This window comes from Eurytemora carolleeae, unplaced genomic scaffold (assembly GCF_000591075.1).
Source record: "Eurytemora carolleeae unplaced genomic scaffold, Eaff_2.0 scaffold226, whole genome shotgun sequence".
NCBI classification, from domain to species: Eukaryota; Metazoa; Arthropoda; class Copepoda; order Calanoida; family Temoridae; genus Eurytemora; species Eurytemora carolleeae.
In genome coordinates, this window is record NW_019396119.1 from 257 (window position 1) to 19,535 (window position 19,279).

The window sequence follows — 19,279 nt, forward strand, 5'->3', positions numbered from 1 at the left end:
CATGATTATTGTACATGATTATTGTACTGTACAAACAGTAATCTATTTTACAGTCTTGAACTTGATGGTTCCCCTAGATATGTTTTAAAAGACCAGATAATTTATAAAGCATACAATTCTTTTAATAAATATATTTGTTTTTAATTAATTTTTTGGTTTTGGGATATTTCATAGAAAGACATTTCATAGATAGAAAATTTCATGGACAGGACATTTAGTAGATAAGACATTTAATAGGTGCCATTTAATAGACAGGATATTTCATAGATAAGACATTTAATAATAGACATTTAAAAACAGAGAATTGGTCCATCACCATCACAGAATTTTAAATCATTTAATAGGAGCCATTTAATAGACAGGACATCTTATAGACAGAGAAAAAAGTTTCACATTTTCAAAATTTTCCCCATATTATCTATATTTTTGACCAAACCTTAAATTGTCTCTGAAAAAAAATGATTTTTTACCTGTTAATGAAAAATCCTCTCTGTCTTTGAAATATCCTATCTATGAATTTCTTTTTCTATAAAATGTCCTGTCTATAAAATGTCCTGTCTATAAAATGTCCTGTCTATAAAATGTCCTGTCTATAAAATGTCCTGTCTATGAATTGTCGTGTCTATGAATTGTCGTGTCTACGAATTGTCCTGTCTATAAAATGTCCTGTCTATAAAATGTCCTATCTATGAAATGTCCTATCTATGAATTTTCCTATCTATGAAATGTCCTATTTATGAAATGTCCTGACTATAAAATGTCCTGACTATGAAATGTCCTATCTATGAAATGTCCTATCTATGAAATGTCCTATCTATGAAATGTCCATCTATGAAATAAAACTGCCAAAAACATTGCAAATGTCAAGAAAAAAAAATTGGTGCATCAAACATGAAAATACTGTTTAGGCCGAGTTGGAGGATTTCGGGAATTCAAAAGCAAGTATTTTCAAACTAAATTTTATTTTTGAAATAATTATAAAATTTTTTACTCTTAGGTTGGTAGATGGCGAAGCTGGTTATGGAATACTATAGGTATGAATGAATGAGAAAGCTAGTCCTAGTTAAAAAAAAGAGAAATTTCGGGGTCGCATTCGGAAGTCGCAAGTATTAACTTACTTCGTTTTTAAAGATTTTTAAAGACTTTCTGACTTTTAAAAGGCCAAAAAAATACTATTCCAGTTTAAAATTTTACTTTTAAAAAAAAATGTTAAGTTTCATTAAAAAATAAAATATAAAGAAAACTCACAAAAATTGTCAGTTAAAAGAAAATTTTGAAATTAGGCAAAATTTAAGAAAAGCAAATATTTAAGAATATCGACAATTTTCAAACTTGTAAACATAACGTTTTGTAAAACATTTTATAGACCAAACACGTTAAAAGTTTTAAAAAAATTATCCAAGTTTAGGCTCATTACAAGTCACAAGGTACTTCCATTAAATCCGGAAATAATGATGAAAAAACTAACATTGTTCCGGAAATGTTGGATTAGAATTATATTTCAAGAGTTTCGATAACATCTGCTTTTATTCTGAATATACATCAGGTTGTAAAAATATAAGGATTAACAAATTTTGAGTTTATGGCAAAACTTAGTTGCTTGGCTTAACACTTAAAATATCCATGAACCAGTAACATGGGCGCAATGTTAAGAATATGCATGGAAAAGTAATTCGGCTCAATGTTTAGAATATCCATGGACCAGTAATTTGGCTCAATGTTTTGCTCTGTTTTCTCTGAGTATGGTTTTAATCTCGACAGTTACGTTTATCATTTCAACATTGGAAGAATTACAGGTATTAAGACAATCATAGATTTCTAAAATTTTATAATATGACATTTTTTCAAGGTATGAGTTGTCAAAAATAAATTGGACTTTTATTGGGTACAGTCTGCAGAGAAATATTTTAACTATTAAACATCAACAAAAATTTAATTCTGATGTCTGAATTTTCTAATAACGAAAAATATCTAAACTTACGGATAATTGATAGTTGGAGAAGTAATTTAACAAGGGTTTTCATTTGCAATAGCGCAAAAATAGCTCAAAACTTGATCTGTAGCTGGCTAACTTATCTTAACAAACATTTTCATGTTGCATGCTGCAACAAATTATTTGCCTCTGTTGAAATGGATATCAAACCAATAATACAAATTGTGCGAATCATTCTGCAAAAACTTACCGGATGTATAACAAAAGCAATAGCAAAAAAAAAGCTAGCTTTTTAACATTAACATATCACTGTAAACTCCGATAGGGCTGGGAAAAGCCCCGTTAACAAAACGTAGGTCTTTTTAAATCAACGGAAGAGTCCGTTAACGAACGGCAAAACAGTTTCAAATCGTTAACTAGAAAAATTAGCCGTTTTGAAGAAAAACGGATGAAAACAAAAACGAAACGGATTATTTTTAAATGGTGAATTTCGTTTTTTTCTGATTAAAATTGCATTGAATTTTTAAAAAACAATTACTTGTTTGATGTTTTATAAGAATGTTTTGGCGCGTTACTGGCGTTAATACTGTAACAGACCGTTGATGGCTGTGCCATAAAATATTTCTTTAACTGTTAACACCGTTAATTCTGTAATAATGGTTAATCTTTTCCATTAACGCTGTTGATAAAATTGAGATCGCTAACAAACGGAAACTTCAATTAAGAAACAAAGTTTCGTTCTTGCCCTCTGAAACTAACGGCTACCTGAGATTTTATTATAAAAACGGTTGGAATTAACGGTTGACGAAACAGCTTGAAAATGTTGGAACATGCCTATCCCTAAACTGCAGTTCATTTCAAATAACGGTAGCGAGAGCTAGCTGTACAGTACGAATAGACTATGGTGAGGCAAACCGGGACAGGACAGTACGCTAAATCCCCTTCTTGGGAAATTTGTTTGATATATAAATATATGACATATGTTTTACTGTCATTCAAATCATTTTTTTTAAGTTTTGGCCAAAATTTCTAAAAATTTGATAAAAACGTTTGTACTAAATTTACCGTGCATGCATAGTTCATCTATAGTTAAACTATGCATTGGTACGCTGTTCATTGAATTCAACCTAGCAATGATTTCTTCGGCTGTCGACCAACATTCAAGTTACCCTAAATGAGAACAGAACACTGCTTTATTCACAAAATTGGGCATATCATGGCCGATTCACAAGGGTGCCCTTGATTTCTTAATTTATTATCAAACCAACGAGGAAGACAGGGTTGTGTTATTGTCACATTTACAAAGAAGTATTATCTTTCATACAGGGTGTCCCAATAAACATGGTAATTCAGGGACAAATTTGATATCGTCTTTTTAAATAATTCTTTGATTTAGTATAGTGATACCTACTGAGAAAGCTGTAATCTGTAAGAGTTTCTTTTGCTATGTTTACAATTTGTTTGTTTATGTTTTGACTGCCAACGGGTGTACTTAGTAAAACAAGAAAATTGCAGTATACAAGAGTAAACTTGGATGTCTTCACTGTTCATCTTGCGGAGACATTATAGGAATATCTTTACAGTCTTTTACCCATTTCATAATTTACAATGCTAATTCATAACAAAGACGATTTCCAATTCGTCACTGAATTCCCATTTTTTGGGACACCCTGTATATAATAGGTATCGTTGAGATTCGGACATGAAACTTACAATAAATGGTAATTTTAAATCCCTTTCAGGAGAACGAGGTTGGTGTGATAGAATATCCTGAGATAGCGAGGATTATAGATTGGATTGATAACTTTGTAGTGGTTTTCTTCTCATTGGAATATATCGTCAGGTATTCAACTGAGGACTGTTCACAAAATTTAACGTGATCTTCTTTTTGAAAAGAAAAACACGTATTATTAGATCGTTTTAGAAACATTGAAAAATCATTAAATTCATCAAATATACATTTAAACAATGTGATTATCTAATTACGCGATTTAAGCAATGTACTAATTAAATTAATCAATTAAGCAATATTATTAAACAATCGTGTAATGCAAATAAGTAATGTAATTATACAATTATGTAATCGAGCAATATTTATTTTCTAAGATTATGGATGTAAGCAACGTAATTTAAAATTATAGAATTTATCAATGTTATTATACAATTATGCAATTAAGCAATGTAATTTTACCATTACGCTAATAAACAATGTAATTATACAATTAAACAATTAACCAATCCAATTATACAATTATACAATTACGCAATTAAGCAATATAATTATACGATTACGCAATTAAGCAGTGTAATTACTCAATTATGCAATTAAGCAATGTAATTAACTAAAAATTCCTCAAATCTCTAAGAAAAAATTATGCAGTTTTTGGATATGTTTTTATAAATGTTGTGTAGATAATGTCCTGTAAGAAAAAGGAGATGAAAAAAATCAATATCGACACAAAAAAGTACTATAGAAAAATATCTACATGAAATACAGAAATTTCGTTTTAGTGGTCTGTGTACACTGCACAACTTCATGGGATTAGCAGAAAAGAGTCTAACAGTCGTTTTTTTTCACAGCTAAATATATATGGAATTCTCTGTGAGGATGTTTTATGCCAGACACATATGCTTTTACTCAAGTGACACTGACAAACATACATCTTTGAAATATATATCTAGATTTTTTCTATTTTAGACTACTCTGCAGCCCCAAGAAGATTCAGTTTATAGGAGTAAGTTTTTTTTACAAATTTACTATATTAACATTGTTTATTTTTAAACGTTTTTTTAAGTGCATTCGATGTCACCCAACGTAAAAAATATGGAGTATTTTATCAATAATGAATAATGTTTTTATTTACAAAAGTTGAAATCCTAAATATTTACTAGTCATGTCATTTATTTTTGTAATATTAGGACATACTAATAGGCAATGAACATGATTGATCTTGTTTAAGGAGGCAATGAACATGATTGATCTTGTCTAAGGAGGCAATGAACATGATTGATCTTGTTTAAGGAGGCAATGAACATGATTGATCTTGTTTAAGGAGGCATTGAACATGATTGATCTTGTTTAAGGAGCAATGAACATGATTGATCTTGTGGCGATTATACCCTTCTATCTTAACATTCTTCTAGAGGGTTTAGAGGACTTTGAGATTATAGGTAAATTCCAGAACTTTCTACAGTGTGTCTCAATAAACATGGGAATTCGTCTGCTATGTTTACAATTTGTTTGTTTATGTTTTGACTGCATACGGTTGTACTTAGTAGAACCAAAAAATACAGTATACAAACATAGTAAACTTGTCCATCTTCACTGTTAATCTTGCGGAGACATTAAATACACAACTTTACAATAATTTACCTTTTTATTAAAATAAACTCTAGCAGACATAGTAATATTATGGCTTTTGAAATCAGGTATTACAATGCTAATTCATAACAAAGACGATATCGAAATCGTCACTGAACTCTTATGTTTATTGGGACACTCTGTATATGTTCTCTTTTATATATAATTTATATGTCAGCTATAGCTGGTCTAACGGCTAAACCAAATTGACTGAATTTTTTTAGGAAACATAAGCTCAAAAAAATTTGAACTTTTTTACCAAAAATCAAATTTTTTTAAAATCATTTTTTTTATTTTTGTCAAATTCCAAGGACAACACCGGGTACATCAGTTGTACACAAAAAAATACAAATTTTTAAGCAACCTCTCAATAAGAATATCAGGTTGGAAACAAAAAAAGTAAATTAAAAAATTAAAAATACAGGTACCCCATAGAACGTTGAAGGCATTTTAAGACAAAAACAAGCTCTAAAAGCCTAAACCTTTAAACACCGTATTTTTTTGTGTCGAGATAATATTTGATTTTTCTAGTTTTGTATGATTTCTTATTTTTTTAATTCTTGCATTAATATCTACCAACGAGGTTAATACTTTATATTTAAATTTAAAGGTTGAACCAACGAGGTTAGAGTGTATAAAGTGATGATGTACGCTAATCCTTTACTAATTGTATAGGCCATCAACTATACCGAGACCGTACTGCATATTTGTTTATTAATAGAAGATTGTCCCATATCATATTATATCGTCAGTCAGTCTAAATTATGTTTCTGGGGCTTAATAAGAAATTTTAAGAAAAATATACCATTTCGTAAAATTGAATAAGGCTTATATCATTTGTTTCTTGTAGAAAATGTTAGGTTTTTCGAGTATTTAGGGTTTATTTTGGCGTTAAAGCTTGGAGATAGTCTAATATGATATGGGACGCTCTGTTTATCAATATTAGTAAACAGTTGTATGTAACTGAGCACACAGGTAGAGAACTATCATCCCTCTGATATCTATACAAATATGTAAACCTCTAAAACGATGATCTATATGAATTTTCAGCTTCTTTATAAAGAGAATAATTTGTTAAGGAAAAACTGGAAAAATCATCAGACTTATTCGAGTTATGAGAATTCTCAGGTGACAACATGGGCATTCCGAAATGTGGTCTGCCTTTTTTTGTATTAATGATGTCTCTCATTTTATTCAACAAAATGAAAACTAACCGAAACTGGTAATTCTGAAATCACAAAAAAGGCAGACCACGTTTTGGAAATGGCTTGACTAGGGATATATTTGTGATTATTTTTTCATCAATCATATTTGTAAAATTAGATTGAAGCACAAATGCCGACAACTATTTTAATATCTCAGAAAAGTGTTAAATTGTATTTTTAGTTGTAATTAAAAATTAATTCCAGCTCTCTCTGACTATGACTGTAGTTTTACTTAAAAAATTTTGACTGCTAAAATTTGTTAGTCTTTTAAAATTGATAGTTTTCTGTCAAGCTATTTTGTTACTGTAGTAACAGTTTAAACTTTATGGTCTATATATTGAAGTGACATTTTTTCAGGATTTTCAAATTAGGCAAAACATAGATTTAAAATTTATCTTCAAAAAAAAATTTTAATGGATGTTTTTTATCAATTAAGATACTTTTTTTTCAAAATTAAAAAAATTTGATTTCTAATGCATACAGAGCACCCCATATTATATTGGATTATCTCCAAGCTTATAATGCCTAAATAGTAAATAATATTTGAAAAACCTAGTATTTTCTGCAAGAAATCTTATATTAGCCTTATGCATTTTTTAGATGATTCATTCTTTTTGCATTTTCTTTGTAATCCCTAAAATCTCAATTTAGTGCTGTAAACGATCTAATATGATATGGGACACCCTGTACTTGATAAGAGACATTTTTATAGGTACCATTATGAATCTGGCATTACCATATGGACTATATGGAGGGTCACTTGAAATTACGCGGGTACGCCGTACAGTCTCTTTAATAATTTAATAAATATTTATTATATCTATGTTTGAATTCCAGTTCGTCATTTTGCTGGTTTACAGTCCCTTTTCTATACACTACAACAGGTTAGAATTAAGATTATCAAGTACAACAGAAGCCGAAACTTTTTAACCATGCTTAAATCAGATTCTAACCATGGTAAACTGATCGAAGACTACAGATTTTTCTAACATGGTTAACTTTAACCATCTTTTTAACTACGTTAGAAATTTGACAATTGTACCACAAATCTCTTCAGTTTCAGCTTCAGGGACTTCTGGTCGCAACGGAATTTAAACCCAATTTAGCATGACGTTATCGGTGTTCATTTGGACAAGGAAGACGACTTTTTATCTCTTAGATTTTATATATTTTTCAAGAAAAGTTGTACAGTGTACAGTGGTTCCCAAAACGAATAAGGCTTTAACGACGACATAAAATGATTTAAATATATTAACTTGAAGGTTTAATATGGGTTTATCTTAGATATGGTTTTCTTATGCATATTTTATAACTTGCAGCAAAAAAAATAACAAGTGATGTCATTAGACATACAGTAATAACCAAAAAACTCTAAAATAAAAGACGACTTTTAGAATAAAGTTTTAATTTTTAAAAATCCAATGTGCATGCAAGACACAGCAATTTCAGTGCAGTGTAAACAGTCCCATTTTAGTAAAACTGTTTTGCTTTGTAACGACATCAAATATACAGACGTATTGCAATAATGTTGTAATTAAATTCCATTGTTTTCTGGTTATCACTGTAGTGATAAGATTTGGTAAGATTTTATTATAAGGAAACATGGATGATAGAAGGAAATGTTCAGATTAATGAACTATCAAAATAAGAGATTTAGTTGAACTGGTTTAGCTGGTTCAACTATATTTATAAATCCTAAACTCAGGCGTATCAAGAACTGGGTCTCCTCCTGGTTCTTGTAGCAGTAGCAATCCTCACCTACGCCAGCCTTGTGTATTTCGCAGAGAAAGAAAACAGTCATGGTAAGAAAGTATACAATGTCGTCTTCAAAGAAGACAGACATGGCAAAAATGGAAATCAATGTCGTCTTTCCAAAAACTATTTCTTAATTTCTGTTGCATACATACAGTTTACATCTTATTTGCATGTCCGATTAAAAAAGGTACTCTTTATATTTTTGTCTGATCGACGACGACTGAAAAATATTTGAGTATCAGAAAATGGATTTTAGGGTATTGAGTGAAACTTAATATGAACTATTTCTAGGGCTGAGCGTCGTTCCTTGTGAACAATCGTTCTTTCACGAGAACGAACGGAACGAATTGGAACGATTTCTAAAAAGTATGATCACGAAAATCGCATTTAGTCCATGTCCAAGATTGTTTGTTGAAAATTTGAATGAAAAAACTTTTTTGTGATTCACAAAAGGTAAATTATAATGTTTAAATAAAATCAAAACAGAGGCCGAATTTGAATAATTCGAGCCGCGTTTCAAATTTGAGTCGCGGCTCAAACAGGCTTGCGTCCAGTGTTGCGAGATTTGAGCCGGCGCTCAATTGAAACCGGTTTTTGGCGGTTCAGCGACGCAGTTTAAATTCTTTAAGTTAGACCTCAGCTTGCTGTATTGGTATCAACCATTTCAAGTGTTTTGTCGGATAAAATAAAGTGTAGCATTGTGCATAGAACATGCTATCACTTGAAATTACGTTTACGGTCCCTTTAACATAAAAAAGTAAGAGAGGGTCTTCTTACAATAAAATAAAATAATTCTAGGATTGAACTGTGTTGGTTGGGTGGCTAACTTTACCTCAGTACGTTGGACGGTGGTCGTTAACCATCCTTGCTACTCGTGGACATTCATAGAAAGCTTTTGGTAAATATCGTCTATATTATCAATAGAGATAATTGATGAAACACTGTTTTATTTTACAGGCTTACCCACAAAAGATAAGGCGCGTTTTTTTTAAATGGTTTCTTTCTTTATAAACTAATCGTCGTCGTTTAAATCAATACAATGAAGACAACTTTCAGGGGTGTAATTAGGCATTTGTCTAGGGGTTCAGAGCGCGTGGAGGTCCAAAAAAACCTAAAACTATAGATTTCACTATTCCAGGATGGGGGAACTGAGCGCCCCCCCCCTGAAAAAACCTCTGAGGACTTTCTATTTCTTCCAAGCTTTTAAACATTAGAAACATTTAAACATTTTAACAAATAGAAGCTGTTTATTGACAGCTTCTCTTTGTTTACTTTTAACTTATAATTTAAGAAATGCTTGTAATGGATAAAAGAAAATTTGTAATAAAGAATCGTCTTCGTTGTATTGATATAATCATCAATAAACTTTTAATATCTTAAAATCATTAAGTTTAGCTTAAATCAAAATTATTTTTTAATTTTTTCCAAAAAAAAATATTTTGAAATGTCTTGCTTTCTCTGTCTTCCAATTTTTTTTCTTTTCAAACTTGATTTTTTTCATCGCTGCATTTATTTTTCAAATCTTTTTTTTTTGTAAAAAGTGCATTTATTTTCTTTGATTCGATGATACCTTAATGACTGTAAAAGAACGTAATTTCGTGCAATATTTCATTCAGAGAGAGGCATGTAGAATTCATAACAGTATCTTTCGTCCCTTAGTATATAAGCATCTTACTGATTTGTCGATTGCCGGATTAATACGACAGGGAAAAGAAAATCAATTATATTCAACTTGTTTTAAGATAGAAAAACGAGGATATCTTTCTTATAATAGCTCATATAAAGGTTCAAAGTCTGGTACCGTTGTAAATCAGGTATGCAACAAAATAATAGTAAAAACTATTTCACCACACTAATGTTATATAATATTTATTTTTACTAATTTGCTACTATTACATTTTACATCAAATAAAATTTGTACATTACACAGTATTAAATATCGATACTTTGGTTCGATTTGACTTTGTGCTTCTGTGATGGTGTACCTTGTACATATTGTACAACAGCTGTCGCGCAGCTGAATGCCGCGTCCAGGAGAAAATACGCAGCATTTACGAAACAGCAGAAAAGAATGAAACACAGAACTGATACGATTACAAGTATTATAACGAAGAAAAGGAAATGAATGATCTGTACCAGCCAAACTTCGGGATACATCAACATTTTCAACATGACTTCACGCAAATAATTTTGTTCTTATAAATTCTTCTTTTCTGTTATGAACAAAAGTATTGTCTTTTCTTCTCTGAGGGGTGCAACTACGAATGATGATAATTCGGAATATAAAGATTGATTGGAATTTAACTAAAGAGCTACATAGCTACGCAATTCGCGCGGTCACCTTATTGCGCAGGATTGGATATTAAAGTTCACGACGCGTTGACTGGATTTAAATGCGCAAAAGAATTTTTAAAACAAGATTTACAATAAAAATTAAAGAAAGAAAGAAATTAGTAAAACAACAACCAAACAAACACAAAAACAGAGATTACTACTTTATATGGATTTATATTGTAGGTGGGGTCTGATGACTATTACAACTGTAGGATATGATCTTAATCCGAAAACACTATTAGGAAAACTTATAGGTAAACATATATGAACTGTGGTAACTTATAAATGAAAGAAACTCTAATCTGCTAAACCTGATGGTGTAAACTTTAGATATTTTATCCTAAGAAACCAGATCAAATAGTCGAAAATGGCCGGTTTAAAAGTGAAGACAAAGCGACAAATAAGTTCCTCATCTTTCTGGCTTTTAACGTGAAGTTTTCGAAGCAGTTTAACATTGGTAACTTTTATTTCGTATTTCAAACATCCAGAGAATCAAAAGTATCCAATTTTATTTCAGAAAAAAATCCCATCACATTTCAAAATGAAGAAAAAAAATTGCAGTGGAAGGCGATTAATCATTACAATGAAGATGATTTTCCATTTTAATTTTGATTTATATTAAGGATTTAAACAGCATGGATACAGATATAAACATAAAAGCCAAGAGAAGCTGTCAATTTAAAAAGCTTCTCTTAAATTACTTGTAAACTTGTATTTTGAAAAAAGCTTGTTAATAATCAAACCTGAAAAAGTCGTCTTCATCATATTGATGTAATCGCCTACCACGGTAAATTCAAGCCTTTTTCTTAAAGCAACAATAAGAAAGTAAAATGTAGAAAGCATGCAATTCAAATAAATTTTAAATTGTTAATAAATCATAAGTAGAGCTGAGAACTCTTGTATCGTGTATATCGAGATCAATGCTTAAACTCAAACTTTTGTTAATCTGCAGATTAGTTTAATCATTAATTGAAAGTCCTCACAGTGGATTTCGAGATCAAATTGAGTTTAAAAAAAACATGAAGAACTTGAACATTGCTTAGGACAATTTTTGTCAAGTCAAAATTTGATCAAAATTCTACATATCTCTGGTAGCTTTCAATGGTGACAAAGGCAGACCACATTTTATGAATTTCAGGACTAAGGGGTTTTAATAATTATTGTTTCTAGAATCAGAATATTAAAATTCAAAAATCAAACCGACCTTTAAGTGGATTCACCGACAAAGGGTCAAACGACCCAGGGTCAAACGACAAAGGGTCAAACGACACAGGGTCAAACGACACAGGGTCAAACGACACTGGGTCAAACGACAAAGGGTCAAAAGTGCGACAAAGGCTCAAACGACAAAAGGTCAAAATGATAAAAATATTTTTTGATTTGAATCATAGGAAACTCGCAATTTTAATCACAAAAATCCGCCAAACTTTTTTGAAGATTTAAAACGTTAGTCTGATTCTGGCTTCCATAATGGTCGGGTTGGCAATATAATTGACCATGTTGCCACAGCGCTCGGCCCCTTAGCCTGTCCTAGCCGCAGCGCTCGGCCCAGAAAGTGTCTTAACTAACCTAACCCGTGGCCGCAGCGCTCGGCCCCCTGGCCTGTCCTAGCCGCAGCGCTCGGCCCAGAAAGTGTCTTAACCTAACCTAACCCTTAATAATAATAAATAAACGGATATAAATGACCATGAGGCCATAGCGCTCGGCCCCCTAGCCTGTCCTAGCCGCAGCGCTCGGCCCAGAAAGTGTCTTAACCTAACCTAACCCTAAATAAAAATAAATAAATGGATATAATTGACCATGTGGCCATAGCGCTCGGCCCCCTAGCCTGTCCTAGCCGCTGCGCTCGGGCCAGAAAGTGTCTTAACTAACCTAACCCGTGGCCGCAGCGCTCGGCTCCCCAGCCTGTTCTAGGCGCAGCACTCGGCCCAGAATGTACCTAACCTAACCTTAAATAATAATAAAAAAAGACTAACCGTCAAAATTAAAAAAAAATTGCCCTTTTGTCGCATTTTTTTACTCTTTGTCGTTTGACCCTGTGTTGTTTGACCCTTTGTCGCGTTTTTGACCCCTTGTCGTTTGACCCTGTGTCGTTTGACCCTGTGTCGTTTGACCCTTTGTCGTTTGACCCTGGGTCGTTTGACCCTTTGTCGGTGAATCTTCAAGTGTCATGTCTAGTTTAGCCAAGACTAGAAAAATGTAGGTCAAAAACTTTAAATTTCTTATCCCTATATCTTTTCAACTCAAAGTTTTAAAATGAATGAATTCTATTAAATCGAATGATATAACTTTGAAATATAACACAATCAGGTTTAAAAAAAAGTTTTTTAGATAATTATATTTTTATTTTTTGCAAAAACTTAATTCATTTGTACAGGTGGATTCTGTGCACTGTCCGGCGTATTTATCTTGACTCTACCTATACCCATAGTTGTAAACAGCTTTGCTAGCTACTACAAAAACAGGTATTTACACAGTAAGCACCAGAGATAAGAGAGTTACAGAGATCGATTAACACCTATAATATGCGATATTTTATGGATGATTTTAAAAGTCGGCTTTGCGCTCACACTCAGTAATAATTCATCATTAAAACGTTCTATATTTCTCAAATAAATCCTAAAAAAAATTCTCCACAATACTACATTCTCAGTTAAACTACCTTACATTGCTCCGGTCTCTCCCTTTAAAGAGTATTATTGCTAATATAAAATGATACTGAGTTAAAGGAACAAAGTTCTAGCGCAAAACTTTCTTTTCTAAACCTTTGCCAACCAATGTCGTAGACTTTTGATTTTTAAAACTATAAATTCTGTTAGATTAAATATTCTAAGCTTGAATTATCTAGATTTGCACTCAGGTTGCAAGGATATTGGGCTTACAAAGATATATTTCGTTGAAAGAAATCATAGTTCCTTTGTTCAGTTTTCTCCAGTATAATATTTTCTGAGTCCGAATTTAATGAATTTGAGCTGCGTCTCAAATCCGCCAAAAACCGGTTTCAATTGAGCGCCGGCTTAAACCTTGAAACATTAAATGCAATTTTAAATGGAACCAATAATATTTAAGCCGCGTCTTCAATTTAATCCGCGGCTCAAATTCTTTAAATTCGGCCTCAGAACAGCTGATCTCTGTCAATTCGTAATTCTCGTAATTCTGGTTAAAATTTTTCCGGGAAATTTAAATTTCCCTTAAAGTTTAATGTAATCTTATCTCTAAATTTTCTCTAATCTTAAATAATTTTGCAAATTACTTTATTACGTGGATTATCTCTTTAAGGCTGTAGAAAAAAATCTAGTTCTCTTTAATCTATAAATAATGTTTTTAAAGGGTAAGATTGAAAATTACTTTATTACAAACATTTTGTGAATTATCTCTTTAAGGCTGTGGAGGAACGAGGTTGAACACAAAAAGAGAGAGAGAACATTACAGATTGCCAGTGAACTCAGACAACAACAACAATTCTCACTTTTCCAGGTCAAATCCCCCCCCCCCCNTAAATCTGACGGAATTATAAATCTGACAGATTTATAAATCTGACGGAATTATAAATCTGACGGAATAATAAACCTGACGGAATTATAATTCTGACAGAATTATAAACCTGACAAAATTATTAATCTGACGGAATTATAAATCTGACGGATTTATAAATCTGACAGAATTATAAATCTGGCAGAAATATAAATCTGACGGAATTATAAATTTGACGGAATTATAAACCTAATGAAATTATAAATCTGGCAGAATTATAAACCTGACAAAATTATTAATCTGACGGAATTATAAATCTGACGAATTTATAAATCTGACAGAATTATAAATCTGGCAGAAATATAAATCTGACGGAATTATAAATTTGACGGAATTATAAACCTAATAAAATTATAAATCTGGCAGAATTTTAAACCTGACGAAATAATAAATCTGACGAAATTATAAATCTGACAGAATTATAAACCTGACGGAATTATAAAACTGATGAAATGATAAAGATGACAGAATTATAAATCTGAAAGAATTATAAACATTATGGAATTGTAAAGATGACGGAATTATAAACCTGACAGATTTATAAACAAAGAGGAATTATAAATCTGACGGAATTATAAATCTGACGGAATTATAAACCTGACGGAATTATAAAGATGTTCCAAAAATGTGCTTGCCAGTCGGATCGCTTCACGCACGAGGGTGCTAGAGCATTGGGAAACCTGTCGGTCGCATTGTGCAATTTAAACTGCCCTTAAATGACGGAATAATAAATCTGACAGAATTATAAACATGACGGGATTATAAAGATGACGAAATTATTGACATGACATGATGACAAAAGTACAAAACTAACAGATTTATAAATTAAAAATCTTAATCAAGCTTTTATTTTTTTTGTTTAGGCTATGGCAGCCCCGGGAATAAATGTGGTTGCAGCAGGTGGGGTCATTCAAAATACATGATTTTTAAATTCAACTTTATAAATTTATTTTGTAATTATATTTAGAACTTTACTTTTCTGTAATTATATTTAGAAAATTATGCTTTTCTGTAATTATATTTAGAAATGTATACTTTTCTGTAATTATATTTAGAAATATATACTTTTCTGTAATTAAATTTAGAAAACTATACTTTTCTGTAATTATATTTAGAAATATATACTTTCTGTAATTATATTTAGAAAACTTTACTTTTCTGTAATCATATTTAGAAATATATACTTTTCTGTCATTATATATAGAAAACTTTACTTTTCTGTAATTATATTTAGAAATATATACTTTTCTGTAATCATATTTAGAAAAATGTACTTTTCTGTAATAATATTAAAAAATATATACTTTCCTGTAATTATATTTTGAAAATATACTTTTCTGTAATTATATATAGAAAACTATACTCTTCTGTAATTATATTTAGAAATATATACTTTTCTGTAATCATAATTAGAAAACTATACTTTTCTGTAATTATATTTAGAAAACTATAAGTTTCTGTAATTATATTTAGAATTATATACTTTTCTGTAATTATATTTAGAAATATATACTTTTCTGTAGTTATATCTAAAAATATATACTTTTCTGTAATTTTATTCAGAAATCAAAAATTTATGGTTTTCTGAATTGATATTAAGAAAACTATATTTTATGTTATCTAAAAAGAACTTTTTTCTACATTTTTTAGAAAGTATACTTTTAACGTTTATATTTAGAAACTAACTAAAAATTTTCATAATTTAGATAATCTGTTATCGCCATCACCTGTGAAAAATCTAGAATAAAAACATTGCAATCAGCTGTATCCTGTATCAATGAAGTGTGTTCCTGTATCCTGTATAATGAAGTGTATTCCTGTATCCTGTATCAATGAAGTGTATTCTTGTATCCTGTATAATGAAGTGTATTCCTCTATCCCGTATCAATTATATGTATGATGTATCTTGTATCAATGAAGTGTATTCTTGTATCCTGTATCAATGAACTGTATTCTTGTATCCTGTATCAATGATATGTATTCCTGTATCCTGTATCAATGAAGTGTATTCTTGTATCCTGTATCAATGATATGTATTCTTGTATCCTGTATCAATGAAGCGTATTCTTGTATCCTGTATCAATGATATGTATTCCTGTATCCTGTATCAATGAAGTGTATTCTTGTATCCTGTATAATGAAGGTATTCCTGTATCCTGTATCAATGATATGTAATCCTGTATCCTGTATCAATGAAGTGTATTCTTGTATCCTGTATCAATGAACTGTATTCTTGTATCCTGTATCAATGAAGTGTATTCTTGTATCCTGTATCAATGATATGTTTTCCTGTATTCTGTATCAATGATATGTATTCTTGTATCCTGTATCAATGATATGTTTTCCTGTATCCTGTATCAATGATATGTATTTCTGTATTCTGTATCAATGATATGTATTCCTGTATCCTGTATCAATGATATGTATTCCTGTATCCTGTATCAATGATATGTATTCCTGTATCCTGTATCAATGATATGTATTCCTGTATCCTGTATCAATGATATGTATTCCTGTATCCTGTATCAATGATATGTATTCCTGTATCCTGTATCAATGATATGTATTCCTGTATCCTGTATCAATGATATGTATTCCTGTATCCTGTATCAATGATATGTATTCCTGTATCCTGTATCAATGATATGTATTCCTGTATCCTGTATCAATGATATGTATTCCTGTATCCTGTATCAATGATATGTATTCCTGTATCCTGTATCAATGATATGTATTCCTGTATCCTGTATCAATGATATGTATTCCTGTATCCTGTATCAATGATATGTATTCCTGTATCCTGTATCAATGATATGTATTCCTGTATCCTGTATCAATGATATGTATTCCTGTATCCTGTATCAATGATATGTATTCCTGTATCCTGTATCAATGATATGTATTCCTGTATCCTGTATCAATGATATGTATTCCTGTATCCTGTATCAATGATATGTATTCCTGTATCCTGTATCAATGATATGTATTCCTGTATCCTGTATCAATGATATGTATTCCTGTATCCTGTATCAATGATATGTATTCCTGTATCCTGTATCAATGATATGTATTCCTGTATCCTGTATCAATGATATGTATTCCTGTATCCTGTATCAATGATATGTATTCCTGTATCCTGTATCAATGATATGTATTCCTGTATCCTGTATCAATGATATGTATTCCTGTATCCTGTATCAATGATATGTATTCCTGTATCCTGTATCAATGATATGTATTCCTGTATCCTGTATCAATGATATGTATTCCTGTATCCTGTATCAATGATATGTATTCCTGTATCCTGTATCNGGTTGATTTCAAGTATCTATCTATCTTTATACATATATCACTGTAAACTCCGGTTAATTTCAAGTATATATCCATCAATATACATATATCACTGTAAACTTCGGTCGATTTCAAGTATCTATCTAGCTATATACATGAATTATCCCCTTCTAGTGAAATTTATGTGATATTGTGAACCGATCAAAAGGAATATTGCTCGAAGCGGGATGAACTGAAGCAGAGGATATGTAACTCGAAGAATGACAAATCCAAAGGTGAATAGGCTAGGGAAACACTCTTTTCTACCGTCCATACATAGATGAGAACAACTTCTTGAAAATGTATATTTCAGTAACGAAGGTTTCCTACAACAAAATACAAATTGTTATTGACGTACATGTGTATAAATAATGATTGTTAATAAAGATTAATCAGTTGTGTGAAATTATCAATTGGTTTAGAAACATGTACCATTGAGAATTGGACAAAGGCTTAAAAGGTATTTGAAACTCTAGGTTTTGCAGGTTTAGGAAACTCAAGGTTTTGCAGGTTTAGGAAGCTCTAGGTTTTTCAGGTTTAGGAAACTCTAGGTTTTGCAGGTTTAGGAAGCTCTAGGTTTTTCAGGTTTAGGAAACTCTAAGTTTTGCAGGTTTTGTAGATCATATTTTATTACTGTTGTGAATCGATAAATAAAAGTTTAAAAAGGTACTGTTGTGAATTGGCCAATAAAAGGCTTAAGATATTGTTGTGAATTAAGTATACGGAACTTACAATCTAGAAAACTGTAGGGCGGCGAAAAGTTGTTTGAACTGAAGTCTAAAGCAATTTAATTCTTCTGAAATAAATATTTAACTGGTTAAAGTATAATGTATAATCTATCTGTTATATCTATCTGGATATTCTATCTGTATAATCTATCTGTATAATCTATCTGTATAATATCTATCTGTATAATCTATCTGTATATTCTATCTGTATAATCTATCTATCTGTATAATCTATCTGTATAATCTATCTGTATAATGTATCTGTATAATCTATCTGTATAATCTATCTGTATATTCTATCTGTATAATCTATATCTGTATAATCTATCTGTATAATCTATCTGTATAATCTGTCTGTATAATCAATCTGTATAATATCTATCTGTAAAATCTATCTGTATAATGTATCTGTATAATCTATCAGTATAATCTATCTGTATAATATCTATCTGTATAATCTATCTGTATATTCTATCTGTATAATCTATATCTGTATAATCTATCTGTTAAATCTATCTGGATATTCTATCTGTATAATCTATCTGTTAAATCTATCTGGATATTCTATCTGTATAATCTATCTGTATAACTGTATAATCTATCTGTATAATGTATCTGTATAATCTATCTGTATAATCTATCTGTATAATCTATCTGTATAATCTATCTGTATAATCTATCTGTTAATCTATCTGTATATTCTACTTGTATAATATATCAGTATACCCTATCTGTTAAATATAACTGTATATTCTACCTGTATAATCTATCTGTATAATCTATAGCTGTATAATCTATATCTGCATAATCTATCTGTATAATCTATCTGTTAAATCTATCTGGATATTCTATCTGTATAATCTATATCTGTATAATCTATCTGTATAATGTATCCGTATAATCTATCTGTATAATCTATCTGTTAATCTATCTGTATATTCTACCTGCATAATATATCTGTATACCCTATCTGTTAAATATATCTGTATATTCTACCTGTATAATCTATCTGTATAATCTATCTGTATAATTTATATGTTAAATCTATTTGGAAATTCTATATCTGTATAAATCTATCTGAATATTCTATTTGTATATT

The 19,279-nt window shown here is 30.6% G+C and overlaps 1 protein-coding gene and 1 long non-coding RNA gene across 2 annotated transcripts; both read left to right on the forward strand.

Moving 5' to 3' along the window:
* The first annotated feature begins 946 nt into the window (after window positions 1-946).
* On the forward strand, window positions 947-6,423 carry LOC111695499 (uncharacterized). The gene is made up of 6 exons (XR_002763885.1): window positions 947-1,034; window positions 1,690-1,796; window positions 3,676-3,776; window positions 4,632-4,668; window positions 5,018-5,104; window positions 6,374-6,423. It is a non-coding gene; the product is annotated as an uncharacterized LOC111695499 (long non-coding RNA).
* Window positions 6,424-8,401: 1,978 nt separating this feature from the next.
* On the forward strand, window positions 8,402-16,093 carry LOC111695496 (potassium voltage-gated channel subfamily B member 1). Its single transcript, XM_023464843.1, has 7 exons — window positions 8,402-8,441; window positions 9,053-9,152; window positions 10,772-10,842; window positions 12,966-13,053; window positions 13,972-14,065; window positions 14,986-15,022; window positions 15,829-16,093. Exons 3-7 carry the CDS (start codon window positions 10,782-10,784, stop codon window positions 15,867-15,869), a joined length of 321 nt encoding a protein of 106 aa, XP_023320611.1. The 5' UTR covers window positions 8,402-8,441; window positions 9,053-9,152; window positions 10,772-10,781; the 3' UTR covers window positions 15,870-16,093.
* The last annotated feature ends 3,186 nt before the right edge of the window (window positions 16,094-19,279 follow it).